Source organism: Schistocerca piceifrons, chromosome 1 (assembly GCF_021461385.2).
Source record: "Schistocerca piceifrons isolate TAMUIC-IGC-003096 chromosome 1, iqSchPice1.1, whole genome shotgun sequence".
Taxonomy (NCBI): domain Eukaryota; kingdom Metazoa; phylum Arthropoda; class Insecta; order Orthoptera; family Acrididae; genus Schistocerca; species Schistocerca piceifrons.
The window spans coordinates 1,000,814,385-1,000,834,128 of record NC_060138.1 but is presented as its reverse complement, the minus strand read 5'-3'; the positions used below and the strand labels follow the sequence as shown (position 1 = coordinate 1,000,834,128).

General features: G+C 44.6%; 1 protein-coding gene across 1 annotated transcript in view; it reads right to left on the bottom strand.

Annotated features, from left to right (window-relative positions):
• Positions 1–19,744, bottom strand: part of LOC124798457 (probable E3 ubiquitin-protein ligase HECTD2) — a 348,122-nt gene that overhangs the window by 77,264 nt on the left and 251,114 nt on the right. Inside the window, 1 exon segment of the mRNA XM_047261883.1 lies at positions 19,056–19,211. Within this exon segment, the coding sequence (XP_047117839.1) occupies positions 19,056–19,211 (156 nt within the window).

Below are 19,744 nucleotides of genomic sequence, written 5' to 3'. Positions count from 1 at the left end.
TGGTTATGTTACAGTATATTAAAGAAGTTTAGAACGACGAACCGGAGCTGACGCCTAGGCAAATTGTGCGAATCGATTAATTCCTTGTCCCAAATATTTTAGTTGGGCTAAAATTAATGCTCAGCCGATGACACCATTTGCATGTGCAACGTTCGGATTTTACGCGCAAAAAAAAATCACCCTCAAATAACTCCGGAATGGAGCGAGACTCTTGGTTGAAATTTGATATACCGGTGTATTGCGCTCTGGTCTAAGGTAAGTTTCGAACCTTTGAAAAAATCTTGTTTCGTTTGGGTTTTATTTGCGAAAACAAGTTTTTCTGGCAGGTTTTTGAAGCGCACCGCTTCTATACTTTAAACTTGTACGAATCGATTCAAATCTGTACGACGATAGATAAATGGATGAAGTCAAAACGAAATATTTTTATATAATAATCTTTATCCATTGTCGACATGCGATGGTTTAAATTAGAGCGAAATGTAGTATGTAGCCGGCCGAGGTGGCCAAGCGGTTCTAGGCGCTACAGTCTGGAGCCGCGCGACCGCTACGGTCGCAGGTTCGAATCCTGCCTAGGGCATGGATGTGTGTGCTGTCCTTAGGTTAGTTAGGTTTAAGTAGTTCTAAGTTCTAGGGGACTGATGACCTTAGAAGTTAAGTCCCATAGTGCTCAGAGCCATTTGATCCATTTTTTTTGTAGTATGTAATAATCGTTGTTACATGAACTGGATGCACGAAAACGGTTTAAAGTGTTTCATATAAACAAAAAACGCATTCTTACGGCAAAAATGAAAACTCACTTTCAAAAATCGAGCTTCATTGGTATTTTTCGTGCAGAAAACACGTTTTTTGCGAGTTTTTTTACATATGCCACTTCTGTGTTTCCAACTTGTGCGAATCGGTTTAAAATCTGTAAGGAGGTAGATAAATACATCTAATTAATGGTCGTCCTATTGTTTTGTGAAACCTTTGTCCGTTACCGGGACAGAAGCAACATGGTTCGAAAGACAATAAAAAAACCCTATACCGGATCAGTCGTCGCCCGAGTCAACAAAAATGTACATTACGTCGGTTGTCAAGCTAAGGCGGTCTAATGTCAAAATAGCGGTAGAGAGAAAGTTAACTGAGATGAAAAATGCTCCTATCGTAGCACAGAAAAGGTGAATATGTCCTCGGCAGAGTATGGGTGTAAAAGAAAGGAACTTGGTTTTCGACATTTTTGGCAGCTTCAAAGACATTTAAATCTAACCCTGCTTCCCCAGCGCGATGAGCTCTCTTAGCTGCAAGTTGCTGGCACACCTGCATTTTGCAATTTATAGGGTAAAGTCCCTGTTTCTGTGTCCAAAATTCAGGAGGTTCACCAGCCATAGTAAATTGTATATATCATACAGCTGAAGAGCGTACGTGTAATAGCTAAAAAAGTTTTTGTGGACGGGGGGGGGGGGGGGGGGGGGGGGGGGGAGGAATTTCTGGTGGCGGATTTGTTTTTGGGGACACAATAAATTAATCGTTTGATACCTGGCTAGTGTGTGTGTGGGGGGGGGGGGGGGGGTTGATCTTTTCCCAGGGGAAACATTTCTCCCCCAAACCCAGCCCCTGTAACACGTGTGGTGAGAGGTGTAAGAAGAGACACAAATTTAGATGCTTCTGATGTTTACTTCCTGTCTCAAAATGATGATACCATTTTCCATCACCCGCGACAATACAGGGCAGGAAAAGAAATTCTTCATCTTGATACCGTTCCAGGTGGTGCAGTGATGTCAACATTGTGTTCAACTTCCACTCCCCCGTCAGGCTGATGCGAATCCACAGCGTACAGATTTTCCGGAACTTCAGATGCTGTGTCACGATGGCGTGAATGGTAACGTGACTGATGCCTAACATGAACCGAATGCCTTCTACCGTCCGCCGCCGGTCATTCCTGCTGGTGGCAGCATCCACCGCAGCATTGAAAGAGGGGATAACGACGCGATGAGTCTGTCCTTGCTCACTGCTGTCTTTCAGTGACACCCGGCCTCCTCGGAATCGTTTATGCCACCCAAAAACGCGCGCACGTGACATAGTGTGTTCGCCTTGCACAGGAGACATTTGGGCGTGAATTTCACTTACTGACATTCCTTCTGATGTCAAAAGCCGCACATCTGTGTCCCTCTTTCCCGACCTCCGCAGTGATGTCGGGTGCACATACGAGTCACTGACCTCACGTCGAGCACGTCTTTACAGACAAATAGCACAGCGGTGGGGAACGTTCGCGCTCTTCCTTTGCGATTCGCAATAGATGATGATGATGTTTGGTTTGTGGGGCGCTCAACTGTGCGGTATTCAGCGCCCGTACGAATTCCCAATCGTTACACAATCCGATTTTGCCACTTTCACAAATGATGATGAAATGATGAGGACAGCACAAACATCCAGTCCCCAGGGATTCGCAATAGATAGCACTTGTATACAAACACGTACCTGGGTTACCACATTCCGTGTCATGCTCATTATATGATTTGTATCGTTTCCGTTCGACTGCCCCTTATACTTTCATTTCTATAGAACACTCGCCGTCTGTTATAACATAGATCTACTAGGTTCTATTAGCCAAATATTCCTCGAGCCAATCATATATCTGTATAGATGCTCTGAAAGATCGTATTTTGGTGTGGTACAGTCGGCAGTGTAGTACAGCCTCGGACACCTTTCGGAAATCCGAGAAAACGGCATCTACCTGTTCACCTTCATCTGTTGTTTGCAAAATGTCGTATATCAATAAAATGCGCTGTTTTTCACACGAGTGCCTGATTATACTAGGGTTGACCAGAAAGTAATTCACCGCATTTTTTTCTCAGCCGAAAACAATTGACGAATGCGAAACGTTACGTATGTATTATTTTAAGTCTCCTGAGTGAGCGCGCCAATTTTTCGTCACTTCCGACAGATAGCGTAGCTGCAGGACAGTTTCAAAATGGCGTCTGTAGGTGATGTACGTTACAAGCAATGTGCCGTCATAGAATTTCTCACTGCCGAGAAAAAAACTGTGGGGAATATTCACAAACGCTTGTGCAAAGTATGGAGCATCTGCTGTTGACAGAAGTACAGTTAGTCGTTGGACACGGAGGGTGAGGTCATCAGAAGGCGGTTCGGCGGAGCTCCACGATTTGCAGCGGTCGGGGAGACCATCCACGGCTGTCACACCTTACATGTTGCAGCGAGCTGATGTTGTCATTCGGGAGGACAGACAGACTACGACTCAACAGTTGGTGCTGTATCTGTCAATCAGCAAAGAAAGTGTGGATGAAATTATCTGCACCCTTGTATATTCAAAAGTGTGTGCAAGATGGACCCTGTGGTGTCTAAAGGTGGATTACGAGTTGCACAGAAAAAAAAATTGTCTTGATTTATTGCTACGTTTTGAAGCTGAGGGGGAGGCCTTGTTGACCCAGATTGTGACAGGTGGTGAAACCTGGGTTCACCATTTTGAGCCCGAAACGAAACGATAGTCGAGGAAATGGCGCCATTGCCATTCCCCACGGAAGAAAAAATTCAAAGCAACTGATTCCGCCGTTAAGGTCATGATCACCGTGTTCTGGGACTGTGAGGGTGTGATTCTCATTGATGTGATGCCAAGAGGCGGTACCATTAATTCAGAAGCATATGTCAACACATTAACCAAACTCAAGACGCGCTTTCGGCGATTTTGGCGCCACAGCAACCAAGGAGATGTTTTGCTGCAACGCGATAACGCTCGGCCCCACACAATTCTAAGGACTGCTGAAAACATCGCAAAACAGGGTTGGACAGTGTTACCCCATCCACCCTACAGCCCTGACCTAGCCCCCTCAGACTCCACCTGTTTGGGCCATTAAAGGATGCCATTCGTGGAAGATATTTTGCGGACGATGAGGAGGTGTTTCACACAGTGAAGCACTGGCTCCGTCACCAGGACAAGGACTGGTATCGACAGGGCATACCTTCTTTCGCGCTGGAGGAAGGCCATAGAATGGGATAGAGAGTACATGGAAAAATAGGGTGTATGGATAAAATACCATTCTTTCGTGTGTGTAATTCTCGTTATGTTCAATAAGAATTGTTGAAGACAAAAAAAAGTGGTACAATCGCGCATCCCTTGAAATCGCTCCAGTCTCTCCGTCGACTGATTTAGACAGAACACACTTTTGCAATGATGCCCTGTGCTTGCTCATTTATACTTTCGGATCCTCAGCTTGACGTCACGCACAACTCATCTAGCTGGGCGTCAGGCTTGCGATGACAATTTTCCAGTGCCACCGAGTAACTTATCACTTGTCCCTTCGGCGAGGAAATATTCCTCTGATTCCGTTTTACGCTGCGACCACCCCTTCCGCTTTCAATGGGCTATCCGACTTCTTAAATTATTCGACACAGCCGAGTCGCAATCGATTTGCAGCGAGCGTCAATTCCTGCTGCTGATGACTCCACTCCGTCTCTAAAAGCAGTTCGTTCTAAAACTGTCCGCCTGAAAGCTGCCGTCTCAACTGACGAGCGAGCAACAATTAAGCTCCAACGGAACAACGGGAGAGAGAGAGATAAAGGCGGACAGAAGTTTTGTCTTGGACAGGCAAACATGCGATGGAACACAACCTGTGACATGCAGAATCCCATATACGAATTTCTTTGTGCTACATTTACCTTTTGTGACTCTCTGTCGTAGCTATAAATTACAATAAATACAATTACACTTTTGCCACAGTGTTGTTTATGAAATGCTACCAGTGCCGGAGGAAGAATGCTATGTGGTCAGGCCTAGTTAAATTGAAGGCTAGTTGCCTTTGCCGTGTGAAATTGCCCACTTTAAAGTGTCTGAAGGTGGACGATTATTCCTCCGAAACTGGTTGTATTTACTTCTGTCTTTAAAGTTAGTGTTATTAAACTACGAAGCTTCAAAGGCATACTTCTTTCAAACTTTTCTGTGATATGGTGTGGCAGCTAACCACTCTGGTTTAGTCTGTTTCCATACTTGGGTCTAGCAACACTATCCCGTCTTGAAGCTACAAAGGTACATTACATTTGTGCAGCAGAAGTGACCTACATAACGAGCACTCTTTCAAACTCATATCTGTTTGTAACAAAGATATAGAATATATTATGAGATCTGATGTAACGACCAAGCAAAAGCAAAATGTCATTCTGATTAGTAACTAGGGAGGATACCGGAAAACCAATCACAATAAATTTATTGTGTTCGTGACATGTAATATATCTTAGAACATGCTTACTGGTAATCAGGTGCATTCAGAGGATTTTCTTGCCTTTCGAGAAGCTTTCGATTCAGTGCCTGGTAAAGAAAACAATTTCACAGTAAATGCTTGGATAGCTTTCCAATTGGGGCGACGATTTTTTGAAAACTATAGCGCAGTTCGTTATTCTGGAAGAAGGGTCATCGATAGAAGTATCTTCTAGTGTATCCCATGGAAGTACGAAATCGCTTTTACTGTTCATGCTTCGCATTGACGCCTTAGCATACTTTTAACATATTACGTGGTTATCCTTGTGATAATGTTATTCGATAAAAACATGTTACTACGCAATGAGATCTTAACAAAATATCGGCCATGTTATAAGATTGGAAGCTAGATCTCAAGCTAAAGAAATGTAGTACATGTCACAAGATCAACTTCTATGGTCTCATTGGTTACGTGATAGGCAAATTATGTAGCAGGCGACGATTCATATCTTGTAGAGGAGACTATGAAAACTTTCTTTTCCGGTGATCTACGTCTTACGTATACAGGGTGTTACAAAAAGTTACGGCCAAACTTTCAGGAAACATTCCTCACACACAAAGAAAGAAAATATGTTATGTCGACATGTGTCCGGAAATGCTTACTTTCCATGTTAGAGCTCATTTTATTACCTCTCTTCAAATCACATTAATCATGGAATGGAAACACGCAGCAACAGAACGTACCAGCGTGACTTCAAACACTTTGTTACAGGAAATGTTCAAAATGTCCTCCGTTAGCGAGGATACATGCATTCACCCTCCGTCGCATGGAATCCCTGATGCGCTGATGCAGCCCTGGAGAATGGCGTATTGTATCACAGCCGTCCACAATACGAGCACGAAGAGTCTCTACATTTGGTACCGGGGTTGCGTAGACAAGAGCTTTCAAATGCCCCCATAAGTGAAATTCAAGAGGGTTGAGGTCAGGAGAGCTTGGGGGCCATGGAATTGGTCCGCCTCTACCAATCCACCGGTCACCGAATCTGTTGTTGAGAAGCGTACGAACACTTCGACTGAAATGTGCAGGAGCTCCATCGTGCATGAACCACATGTTGTGTCGTATTTGTAAAGGCACATGTTCTAGCAGCACGGGTAGAGTATCCCGTATGAAATCATGATAACGTGCTCCACTGAGCGTAGGTGACTGACGAAACTAAAATGAGCTCTAGCATGGAAATTAAGCGTTTCCGGACACATGTCCACATAACATCATTTTTTTATTTGTGTGTGAGGAATGTTTCCTGAAAGTTTGGCCGTACCTTTTTGTAACACCCTGTATACGATATCAATGGTTGGATCCGCGTCCTTACACTAGGCTACAAACTTTATAGAATCATGTGATAGCGCATTGTCCAAAAATTCAGGGTTTCCCAGGAGGAATGGTAAATATTCAGGGATGTGAAAAGAACGATCATTCGTAGCAAAAAGATCCAGTAAACATGGGCTCTTCCTCATCTTTGAAACTGTGAAACAAATCTCTCCTACTGTAAGTTCTCCATATGTTAAGGTGTGGTAGTGTGGACCAAAACAAGACAAAAATATTCAGTAAACGTAGTCACCACAGTGTCTACTACTGAACAAGTACTCATAGCTTTTAACGCATGCGTTTTACAGCCCACGTTTAGCAGACAAATTTTTCTTGTTTTGGTCCGAATTGCCTTCACCCAAAAGAGCTTGCAGTAGAGAATGTTTGTTTCACACTATCGAAGATGAAGAAGTTCACATAGCTCCTAAGGATGGCATTTGAGAATCTATTTTTACTAGACTTTTCTCTGTCGAATGACTGTTCCTGTCATAGCCATATAGCGCAGTTCGTGATCCTGGAAAAAGGGTCATCGATAGAAGTATCTTCTAGTGTATCCCATGCAACGACATAATTATCTTCAAATTTATTAAAGTTGGTCGCCGGAATAAAACTGCGCAGCGTAACTATTGCAGCTGTTGAGATTAATTACGATTCTGTTCTCATAGCACGGGCGCCATTAATGTTACAGATGTTTTAACTTGTTACTTAGCAGAGTTCAATGAGGCGGTCGAATTGAATCGTTAAGTTTTAACGGACGTAGAAAAGTGATGTTTTTCGATATTTAAAGAACAAAAACTTATGAAAAGTTCTTTCGACACAATAATCTGCGTTCAGGAACTCTCGATGCAACCATGAAAAGTAAAGTAAATTTTTGACTCGAGACGTATGACTCAGAGTAATGTTACACTTTCCGTCTGTAACACCTTCTAAGAAGACAGATTGATTAAAGTGATGTTCGGAGGTCTGGTGAGAGTATTAAATGCCTTTCTTTTGGGTCATCACTTTTATGTCTGGTTTAACGCGACACGTCATGGATTCCTCTCTTGTGCTGAACTCTTCTTCTCAGAGTAGCATTTGAACTATACGTTCTGAATTATTTATCGGATGGATCATAATCAGTGTCTTTCCCCATAGTTTACATTCTCTATAGCTCCGTCCACCACCATAGCAGTTATTCCCCGACGTCTTAATATGTTTCTTATCATTCTGTCGCTCCTTTTTGTCTGTGGTCCCCGTATATTCCTTTCTTCATCGATTTCGCCAAGAGCCTCCTCATTCCTTATCTTATCTGTCTTACTAAACTTCAACATCCGTCTATAGCATCGTGCCTCAAACAGTTCGATTCTCTTCTTTTTCGGTTTTGCCAAGGTCGGTGGTTCTCTATTATATAATGCTATGCTCCAAACGTACATTCTCACAAATTTCTTCCTCAAATTAAGGCTAATGTTGCTAGTAGACTTCTCTTGGCGAGGACTGCTCTCTGTGCATGTGCTAGTCTGTCTTTTATGTTGTCCTTGCTTCGTGTATTACACTCCTGGAAATGGAAAAAAGAACACATTGACACCGGTGTGTCAGACCCACCATACTTGCTCCGGACACTGCGAGAGGGCTGTACAAGCAATGATCACACGCACGGCACAGCGGACACACCAGGAACCGCGGTGTTGGCCGTCGAATGGCGCTAGCTGCGCAGCATTTGTGCACCGCCGCCGTCAGTGTCAGCCAGTTTGCCGTGGCATACGGAGCTCCATCGCAGTCTTTAACACTGGTAGCATGCCGCGACAGTGTGGACGTGAACCGTATGTGCAGTTGACGGACTTTGAGCGAGGGCGTATAGTGGGCATGCGGGAGGCCGGGTGGACGTACCGCCGAATTGCTCAACACGTGGGGCGTGAGGTCTCCACAGTACATCGATGTTGTCGCCAGTGGTCGGCGGAAGGTGCACGTGCCCGTCGACCTGGGACCGGACCGCAGCGACGCACGGATGCACGCCAAGACCGTAGGATCCTACGCAGTGCCGTAGGGGACCGCACCGCCACTTCCCAGCAAATTAGGGACACTGTTGCTCCTGGGGTATCGGCGAGGACCATTCGCAACCGTCTCCATGAAGCTGGGCTACGGTCCCGCACACCGTTAGGCCGTCTTCCGCTCACGCCCCAACATCGTGCAGCCCGCCTCCAGTGGTGTCGCGACAGGCGTGAATGGAGGGACGAATGGAGACGTGTCGTCTTCAGCGATGAGAGTCGCTTCTGCCTTGGTGCCAATGATGGTCGTATGCATGTTTGGCGCCGTGCAGGTGAGCGCCACAATCAGGACTGCATACGACCGAGGCACACAGGGCCAACACCCGGCATCACGGTGTGGGGAGCGATCTCCTACACTGGCCGTACACCACTGGTGATCGTCGAGGGGACACTGAATAGTGCACGGTACATCCAAACCGTCATCGAACCCATCGTTCTACCATTCCTAGACCGGCAAGGGAACTTGCTGTTCCAACAGGACAATGCACGTCCGCTTGTATCCCGTGCCACCCAACGTGCTCTAGAAGGTGTAAGTCAACTACCCTGGCCAGCAAGATCTCCGGATCTGTCCCCCATTGAGCATGTTTGGGACTGGATGAAGCGTCATCTCACGCGGTCTGCACGTCCAGCACGAACGCTGGTCCAACTGAGGCGCCAGGTGGAAATGGCATGGCAAGCCGTTCCACAGGACTACATCCAGCATCTCTACGATCGTCTCCATGGGAGAATAGCAGCCTGCATTGCTGCGAAAGGTGGATATACACTGTACTAGTGCCGACATTGTGCATGCTCTGTCGCCTGTGTCTATGTGCCTGTGGTTCTGTCAGTGTGATCATGTGATGTATCTGACCCCAGGAATGTGTCAATAAAGTTTCCCCTTCCTGGGACAATGAATTCACGGTGTTCTTATTTCAATTTCCAGGAGTGTATTTTGCTTCCAAGGAAACATAATTAATTCAATTCATCTTCACTGTGGTCACAAATTTTGATGTCAAGTTTATCGCTAATACCATTTCCGCTACTCCTTATTACTTTCGACTTTCACTGGTTCACTCTCAATCCATGTTTTGTACTAATTAGATTGCAAATTCTGTGGCTCTGATTATACGGGAGCCGCACTGATGATGTCCGCACAGATTGTGTCACGTCCTTGCAATGACAGGCACTCGAATTTCCTGCCACCAACGCTCGTCGTTGTTCTCAGAGAATCGCCCTGCACGCGATACAGTGATGAATGCTTGCAGCTGTTTTTACGAATGCATATGTGCAAGATACTGCCAAGATCCACACTCCTCTCTAAATGGCAATACTTCGTGCGTGGTCTCCTACGCTGAAAAGTTTCTCGAATAAGATATAGAAATACATTTTCTTTGCATTACACGCAGCTTAATGATGCAGCAGTACCATACAGTGCAGCTGGTTGCGTGATAAAGGAAAGTCTGTGTCAGTAAAAATAGGCAGTCATCTGAGGAGTCGAAACGGCCCTAGGCGTGAGACGGCTCACTTTAGGGACACAGCGTATCGGTTTTAGACCGCGATTACGCGGTGAAAGATTTACTTTCCAATTGAAGCACACGCAGCGCACCGCTTAGTAGGTCTCCATTCCAGACGTCGTCGATCAATAGTTACTGTTTCGCCCTTGTGTGTTAGGTTTAGAAGGCGAGGACCTAATACAATACTAGTGGCACAGTGACTTTATTTATTTGTTTATTGTTCCGCGGGACCAAATTAAGGAGAAGTCTCCATGGTCATGGAACGAGTCAATACATGAAATTATAACACGATAGTAGAAACAGATAAAATGAAATATAAGAAACATATTCAGGCGACAAGTCGTAAGTTTAAATAAAGAAAATCAACAATGGAACACTGGAATTTGCTTAATTTTTCAGCTCTTCCAGGAGCTCCTCGACAGAATAGAAGGAGTGAGCCATGGGGAAACTCTTCAGTTTAGACTTAAAAGTGTTTGGGCTACTGCTAAGATTTTTGAGTTCTTGTGGTAGCTTATTGAAAATGGATGCAGCAGAATACTGCACTCCTTTCTGCACAAGAGTCAAGGAAGTGCTTTCCACATGTAGATTTGATTTCTGCCTAGTATTAACTGAGTGAAAGCTGCTAACTCTTGGGAATAAACTAATATTGCTAACAACAAACGACATTAAAGAAAATATATACTGTGAGGGCAATGTCAGAATTCCCAGACTATTGAATAGGAGTCGACCAGAGGCTCTCGAACTTACACCACATATAGCTCGAAAGCATCCAAAACATATTAGGATAGATGTATATCTAACATCTAGTGCTGACGATTGATAATTTGCTTGAAATATTCATTTTTCCGTCAGTTACTGGCTGAAGCACACATTCTGGTATTTTTTCGTGATTCTTTGCTGTGTATGATACACACATATCCATATGTCATAAAACAACGTAGCCTGTAGACACCTACGTTCGTTAGCCCATTACAGTGATGGGCTAACGAACATGAATGTCTACAGACTATGTTGTTTTATGACATGTGGATATGTGTGCTCGCAATATGTAACAGCGTCAGGAATGTGTTTAATAGTAATGACAACGACATATAAATGTGTTAGCTCATTTTAAGTTGACATGGCGTAAAGCCACAAAAATCTCCACTTGATAATGGCCTAAGGCCGAAATTGCAGTCGTGAAATAAAGAAAGTGTTACAGTCACTGGCGTAAACATGATGTCTTTTATAAAGTTATACCATGGCTGTGAATCCCAGGTATGAAAAGTTAAATTTATCTATTATTTTTACTGTTTGGTGTTAGATGTAGGATAAATTAATATTTAAATTCCCTGTTCATGAACGACATTTGTTCCTCGTTTCTACATCCATTAAAGAATCACACAGAAAGCAAAGGAAGACATGACAGATGTGAACTTTGGAAAGTGATACATGCAAAATACAGGGTGTCCCAAAACGCCATTAACGTTTGAAAATTCAATATTTAACAGAATAATGTAGATAGAGAAGTAAAAATTGACACATTTGCTTGGAATGATATTGTGTTTTATTGAAACCAAAACACACTGCACAAAATGATCAACAGATGGTGTTTAATTTGATACAAAGGCAATAATTACCATAACAACAGGTTTTTAGCAAAGACGTTCTTTACAACAAATGATCAACATGTCGGCCATCATTCGTCAACAATACCTCTAATCGAGGGACAATGTTGCGAACAGCACTGCACAGCGTATCAGTGGCTACAGCGAGAAATTCCTTCTAGCATCCCTGATGAGGTCGGACGGCCGCGGTAGAATTGCGACTTTAGGTAATCCCACAACCAATAATCACACAGACTGAGGGCTGGTGACCTGGGAAGCCAAGCAAGACAAACGGCGACGCAGCATGTGCGTCTCATCGTTGACGGACGCAAGAGATATTTCACGCGTGTAGCAGTATTGCGTGAAGCCCCATACTGGATCAAAGTCGTACCTTCCAGCAAGCGTTCATCAGGCAGTCTAGGGATGATGCGATTCTATAACAATCGGCGTACCCCGCACCCCTCACTCTGACAGTTTGGAAAGTAGCAACCCGCATTTCTTCGAAGAAAAAGGGTCCTTTCACGGCTGATGTGATAAATTAACACTAAAATGTGACTTTCTCATTATGCAGCGTGTTTTTACAATTGTAGGATTTACGATAGCCCAGATTCTGTATATGTGGTTGTTGACAGACCTTCGGAACGTGAAATGGGCTTCGTCGGTCCACTACACGTTAGCCAAGCAGTCACCATGTTCCCCCATGTTTTGTAGTGCCCATATCGCAAATGATCGCTGCGTCGCAAAATCGGTGGCCAATAGTTCATGATGACGCTGGATTTTGGACGGATAACACTAGGCGAGAGTAGGGTAATATCAACAGCAGCATAAAAAGTATAACGGGAGTAGGATTCGATAAGAGTAGGAAGATAGGACAGAGTGTGTGTTGCTGTGAGCAGTTCAGTGATTGGGTTGTTCTCATCAGAATCGACAGCAAACCAACACCGAAAATAGTTCAGGTATACGTGTCAACGTCACAAACAGAAGATGAAGAGCTAGAGAAAATATACGAGGATATTGAACGGGTAATTCAGTACGTAAAAGGAGATGAAAACCTAATAGTTATCGGGGACTGGAATGCGGTTTTAGGGGAAGGAGTAAAAGAAACGGTTACGAGAGAATATGCGCTTGGTACTAGGAGTGCGAGGGGAGAAAGACTAATTGCGTTCTTCAATAAATTTCAGCAAGTAATAGCGAATACTTTGTTCATGAATCAACAGGAGGGGGAGGTATACTTGGGAAAGGCGGGGAGATGCGGGAAGATTTCTATTAGATTACATCATGGTCAGACAGAGATTTCCAAATCGAGTATTGGATTGTAATGCGTACCCTGGAGAAGATATAGACTCAGATCACAACTATGTACTAATGAAGAGTAGGCTGAAGTTTAAGACACGAATTAGGAAGGAAACAATGTACGAGGGAGTAGGATACGGAAATACTAAGGAATGAAGACATACCTTCGGATTTCTAAATGTTCAAATGTGTGTGGATTCCTAAGGGACCAAACTACTGAGGTCATCGGTCCGTAGACTTACACACTACTTAAAATAACTTAAACGAACTTATGCTAAAAACAAGACACACACCCACGCCCGAGGGAAGACTCGAACCTCCGGCGGGAGGGACCGCGCTATCAGTGACATAGCGCCTCTAACCGAGCGGCCAATCCGCGCGGCTACCTTCGGATTTCTCTGGGGTCATAGATGCTGCGATATTGAATAACTTACTAGGCAGTTCAGTTGAAGAGAAACGGACATCTCAAAAAGGGCAGTCGCAAAAGTTGGAATGAAAACTATAGGTTCAGGGAAGGTAACTGCTTGGTAGCCATGTGTAACAGAAGAAATACTTCAGTTGGTTGGCGAAAGAAGGAAGTACGAAAATGTTCAGGGAAATTCAGGAATAAAAGAATACAAGTCACTTAGGAATGAAATAAATAAGAAGTGCAGGGGAGCTAAGGCGAAATGCCCGCATGGAAAATGTGAAGAAATCGAAAAAGAAATGACTGTCAGAAGGACTGACTGAGCAGATAGGAAAGTCAGAACAACCTTTAATGAAACTGAAAACAAGGGCATTAACATTAAGAGCGCAATGGGAATTCCACTGTTAAATGCAGAGGAGGGAGCGGGTAGGTGAAAAGAGTACACTGAGGGCTTCTTTGAGGTGGAGGATTTTTGTGACGACGTGAATAGAAGAAGAAAGAGGAGACAGTGGGAAAGAGTTAGGGGTTCCAGTGTTAAGAGTCAGAATTTAAAGGAACTATGGAAGACTTAAGATTAGACAAGGCAGAAGGTACGGATTACAATCAATCTGAATTTCTAAAATCATTGAGGAAGTGGCAACAAAACGACTTTTCACGTTAGTGTGTACCATGTATGACGCTGGCGATTTACCATCAACTTTCGGAAAAACATCATCCACACAATTCCGAAGATAGCAAGAGCTGACAAGTGTGAGAATTTTCGCACAGTTAGCTTAACAGCTCATACATCTAAGTTTGCTGACGAGAACGATGTGCAGAAGAATGGAAAAGAAAATTGAGGATGTGCTAGATGGCGATCAGTTTGGGTTTAGGAAAGGTGGAGGCATCAGAGAGGCGATTATGACGTTCCGGTTGGTAGTGGAGTCAAGACTGAAGAAAAATACAGACACGTTCATTGGATTTGTCGATTTATAAAAAACGTTCGACAATGTACAATGGTGCAAGATGTTTGAAATTCTAAGAACAGTAAGGGTAAGCTACAGGGAAAAACGGGAACAATAAGAGTGGGAGACCGAACACGAAGTGCTCGGATTAAAAACGGTGTAAGACAAGGATGTAATCTTTCGCCGCTTCTGTTCAGTCTTTACATCGAAGAAGCAATGACGGAAAGAAAAAAAAAGATTCAAGTACGGGATTAAAATTCAGGGTGAAAGGATATCAATGTTTGGATTCGCTGATGACTTTGCTATCCTCAGTGAAAGTGAAAAAGAATTACAGTATTTGTTGAATGGAATGAAAAGTCTAATGGGTTCAGAACGTAGATTGAGAGTAAATCGAGGAAAGATAAAAGTAATGAGAAGTAGCAAAAATAGGAACAGCGAGAAACTTAACGTCAGAACGGGAGATCACGAAGTACACGATGTTAAGGAATTCTGCTATCTTGGAAGCAAAATAACCGATGATAGTCGGAGCGAGAAGGACATCAAAAGCACACTAGCACTGGCAAAAACCGAATTCTTGGCCAAGAGAAGTCTAGTAATATCAAACATTTGCCTTAATTTGAGGAAGAAATTTCTGAGAACATACGTTTGGAACATAACATTGTATGGTAGTGAAACAAGGACTGTGGGAAAAGCGGAACATAAGAGAATCGTCGCATTTGAGATGGGTTGCTACAGAAGAAAGTTGAAGTTAGGTGGACTAAAGTAAGGAATGAGGAGAATCGGCGAGGAAGGGAATGTGTGGAAAACACTGACAAGGAGAAGGGACAGGACGGTGGGACATCTGTTAGCACGTTACGGAATACAACTTCCATGGTACTAGAGGGGGCTGTAGACGGTAAAAATTGTAGAGGAAGACTGAGATTGGAACACATTCCGCAAATAATTGAGAACGTATGTTGCAAGTGCTACTCTAAGATGAAAAGGTTGGCAAAGGAGAGGAATTCGTGGTGGACCGCATGAAACCAGTCAGAGAACTTATGCCTTAAAAAGAAACGATGCCTTTTATGGTAATGTGAAGATGCCGCGATGGCTGGTGCGTCTTACTTCCTCTCTGACTATAGCTCATTTTATACGTGGTTCTCATGCGGCCTATTTATGCACTCGTTTTTGGTGTCTATAAAACTCCACGTCATTTCAGGGATGTGTATCAAGCTTTAGTTCTCTACCTGCATTATTCCGTGAAGTAGGCACTTTCAATTAACGGACTTCTGGAAAGCTTGTATAATGGGTTCTGTTGAAATTTTTTAAGGGAGGGGAAGGGGCTCACGTCTGCTATGAATCTCCCCCTCTCCTCATCAGATGCCCTCGCCCCCACCCCTCTCCCCCCACCTCACTTGCAGCCGCGTCTGTGCATGTGACTGTCCAAGATGCTACTCCAGACGGGTGTCAAATGAATGTGCGCAACAGAAAATAATAAACTCTAAAATGTTGATTTGGCCCTGTCTGACTACCCCCTGAAGCAGATCTTAGGATCTCTTAATTCAATAAACTACAATCTAAACATAAATGAATGATGAAGGCAACTAATATCACTAAATGATAAACATTGTTTCTTATTATACGTTTATTGCAGATAAAAAAACACCCTTTCTGACAAATGTCTATCTTTCCTAAGTAAAATTATTAATCAAATGCCCAACTCTGCCCCCTTTTATGGTCACATGATCTAACAGAAATAACGCGAAATGACTGACATTATCTACGTACCAAACACTACAAGACACCACTTTCAAAGATGGTCTACAGTGGTGTGGAACCTCAGTGGAAATAAACTAACGTGATAACAGCTGTTTAGCTTTATAGCCCTAATAAGTAGAAGCAATTTGCGATATCACCGTATGTACTGCATCTGGTGCGTCGGCGTGCTGGTTCTCGTACACGCCTGCTTCGATGGAAAAACTCCAGCCACAAAATAAAACTCTTTCAATCACTAGGACGGTAGAAGGCGGTCCTCTGACTAATATGCTCTATACTGTCTTCTCTTCTCTGTGTTCTACAGACAAGAAACGCGAACTTCCAGCCACAAGGACGGAGTTCAGATAACGTCTCAACGTAAGTATAGGCAGAGGAAGTGCTCTCAATTACAGAATGCTGCGTACTCAACGACGACTTCCAGCCCGGAGATAAAGTCCAGAACCGTATAGATTCGCAACAGTACAGTGCCTAACTGTTCTAACTGTAATATCTCCTGAGAGCAAAGACAGCAAAGTCCGTCTGTACCAACAAAGGTGATATCGAGCGACCGTCACACACGGGCGCTCACAACGGAAAGACCTCGTCTCTCCAGCGCTGTCTTCCCAGCAAGGCTCGGCTCCCCACCATCGTAATTCCGAAAACGAATCATATTCCCGAAACCACGGAATATTCTCCCTCTCTACAGATTCTTCCGAACGTCGACCAACCATCGTCATCCAGCGCGGAAAGTTTGCGAGGAAAAACGAATACTCGCACAATGGTACGCTTATGAGTAAAAATCCTCGGAAATAACCCAGCTTGCGTGGTTTCCGAGGTGCCGCTTCTTCCTTCCTCTCACCTGCGTCCAAGATTTTCGTAGTTTCCGAAGTACCGCGTGATCAAAAAGTCAGTATAAATTCGAAAACTTAATAAACCAGGGAATAATGTAGATAGATAGGTAAAAATTGACACACGTGCTTGGAATGGCATGGGGTTTTATTAGAACAAAAAACAACACCCCATATTGCTAGACGCGTGAAAGATCTCTTGCGCACGTCGTTTGGCGATTTGGCGATGATCGTGTGCTCAGCCTCCACTTTGGTCATGCTTGGCCTCCCAGGTCCCCAGACCTCGGTCCGTGCGATTATTGGCTTTGGGGTTACGTGAAGTCGCAAGTGTATCGTGATCGACCGACATCTCTAGGGATGCTGAAAGACAACATCAGACGCCAATGCCTCACCATAACTCCGGACATGCTTTACAGTGCTGTTCACAACATTATTCCTCGACTACAGCTATTGTTGAGGAATGATGGTGGACATATTGAGCATTTCCTGTAAAGAACATCATCTTTGCTTTGTCTTACTTTGTTATGCTAATTATTGCTATTCTGATCAGATGAAGCGCCATCTGTCGGACATTTTTTGAACGTTTGTATTTTTTTTTTGGTTCTATTAAAATCCCATGTCATTCCAAGCATGTGTGTCAATTTGTACCTCTCTATCTACATTATTCCGTGATTTATTCAGTTTTCAAATTTATACTAACTTTTTGATCACCCGGTATAATCCTTCCGGGTCGCCAAAACCCGCCGGTCGCGACGCTATTGAGGTCCAGCGCTTAGGTGCTACGACGTCCGTCTACTACTTACTGTGTTTAAGCAGGACCAACACCTGTGCGGGCCTTCCACCCAGAGCTTGAGTTCTGCCTGCCGTTTCATCTCCACTGGCGTTCCAATCTCTACTAGTATAGGCAATCATTCATTACGCCGTTTTTATGATGGTCGCATCCGTGTTTGGCGACATCGCAGTGAACACACATTGGAAGCGTGTATTCATCATCGCCATACTGGCGTATCACCTGGCGTGATGGTACGGGGTGCCATTGGTTACACGTCTCGGTCACCTCTTGTTCGCATTGATGGCGCCTTGAACAGTGGACGTTACATTTCAGATGTGTTACGACCCGTGACTCTACCCTTCATTCGATCCCTGCGAAACCCTACATTTCAGCAGGATAATGCACGACCGCATGTTGCAGGTCCTGTGCGTGCCTTTCTGGATACAGAATATGTTCGACTGCTGCCCTGGCCAGCACATTCTCCAGACCTCTCACCAATTGAAAACGTCTGCTCAATGGTGGCCGAGCAACTGTCTCGTCACGATACGCCAGTCACTACTCTTGATGAACTGTGGTATCGTGTCGAAGCTGCTTGGCCAGCTGTACCTGTACACGCCATCCAAGTTCTGTTTGACTCAATGCCGAGGCGTATCAAGGCCGTTATTACGGCCAGAGGTGGTTGTTCTGGGTGCTGATTTCTCAGGATCTGGCTGGTTCAAATGGCTCTGTGCACAATGGGACTTAACATCTGAGGTCATCAGTCCCCTAGACTTAGAACTACTTAAACCTAACTAACCTAAGGACATCACACACATCCATGCCCGAGGCAGGATTCGAACCTGCGACCGTAGCGGTCGCGCGGTTCCAGACTGTAGCGCCTAGAACCGCTCGGCCACTCTGGCCGGCTCTCAGGATCTATGCACCCAAATTGCGTGAAAATGTAATCACATGTCAGTGCTAGTATAATATATTTGTCCAATGAATACCCGTTTATCATCTGCATTTCCTCTTGGTGTAGCAGTTTTAATGGCCAGTAGTGTATATTCATATATACGATGTACAACCTATCACATGATGCGTAATTGTTTGTAAATCACGGCAAAGTATGTGGATGAGTTCTTGTAAGGTGCGAAATTATAGCCACCTTACAACTGTACCCGTGCAAGTGACTACAGGAACCGGCATGACACAGCCGTTATGCTGCGTGCTGTGAGACTGGCGATGACAGTGAAAGTGCCTTGAAATCCTAGAGACCAGTGTGGCGTCCATTGGCACCACGTTTCCATTTCCATAGCTATCAGCTGTCTCGAAAACCATAGCTATATATGCCGATACGTGTCGTAGCTTTGTACGGCGTAGGTAAACAAGAAATGAAAGTGGCAAGAGGAGTAGTATACTCACGTGCGGAACCAGGAGACGATCAATGCGAGGTCTGGTGCGGGCAGCGACACGAGGGCTCGCAGCAGGTGCGCCAGGATGGTGTAGGAGGACTGCGCGCCGAACACCGGGCTCTGCAACAGCACGAACAGCGCGCGGGCCTCGTCCTTGTCGTGGAGCCTGGGAACACCACGGGCGGTCCGGCTGATGAGACACGCACCGGCGGACACGGCACGGACGAACACTGGAGTCTGCCTCTCACGTGCACATTTCTCCTCGTGACTTTTCTGAGCTACCGGATGGTATAGGCATGCGTATTCAAATACACAGAGCCGGAAACACCTACATACGACAAGTGTCTGGCACAGTTCTTAGATCGGTTACTGCTGCTACAATGGCAGGTTATCAACGCTTAAGTGAGTTTGAACATAGTCGATGCACGAGCGATGGCACACAGCCAGGTAGCGATGAAGTGTGGGGATTTCCTTGTACGACCATTTCACGAGTGTACCGTGAATGTCAGGAATCCAGTAAAACAACAAAACTCCGACATCGCTGCGCCCGGAAAAAGATCTTGGAAGAACGGGACCGACGACTACTGAAGAGAATCGTTGAACGTGTCACGGTCAGCGCGGCTTCTCCCGTCGGAGGTTCGAGTCCTCCCTCGGGGAGAGGTGTCTGTGTCGTCCTTAGCGTAAGTTAGTTTGAGTTAG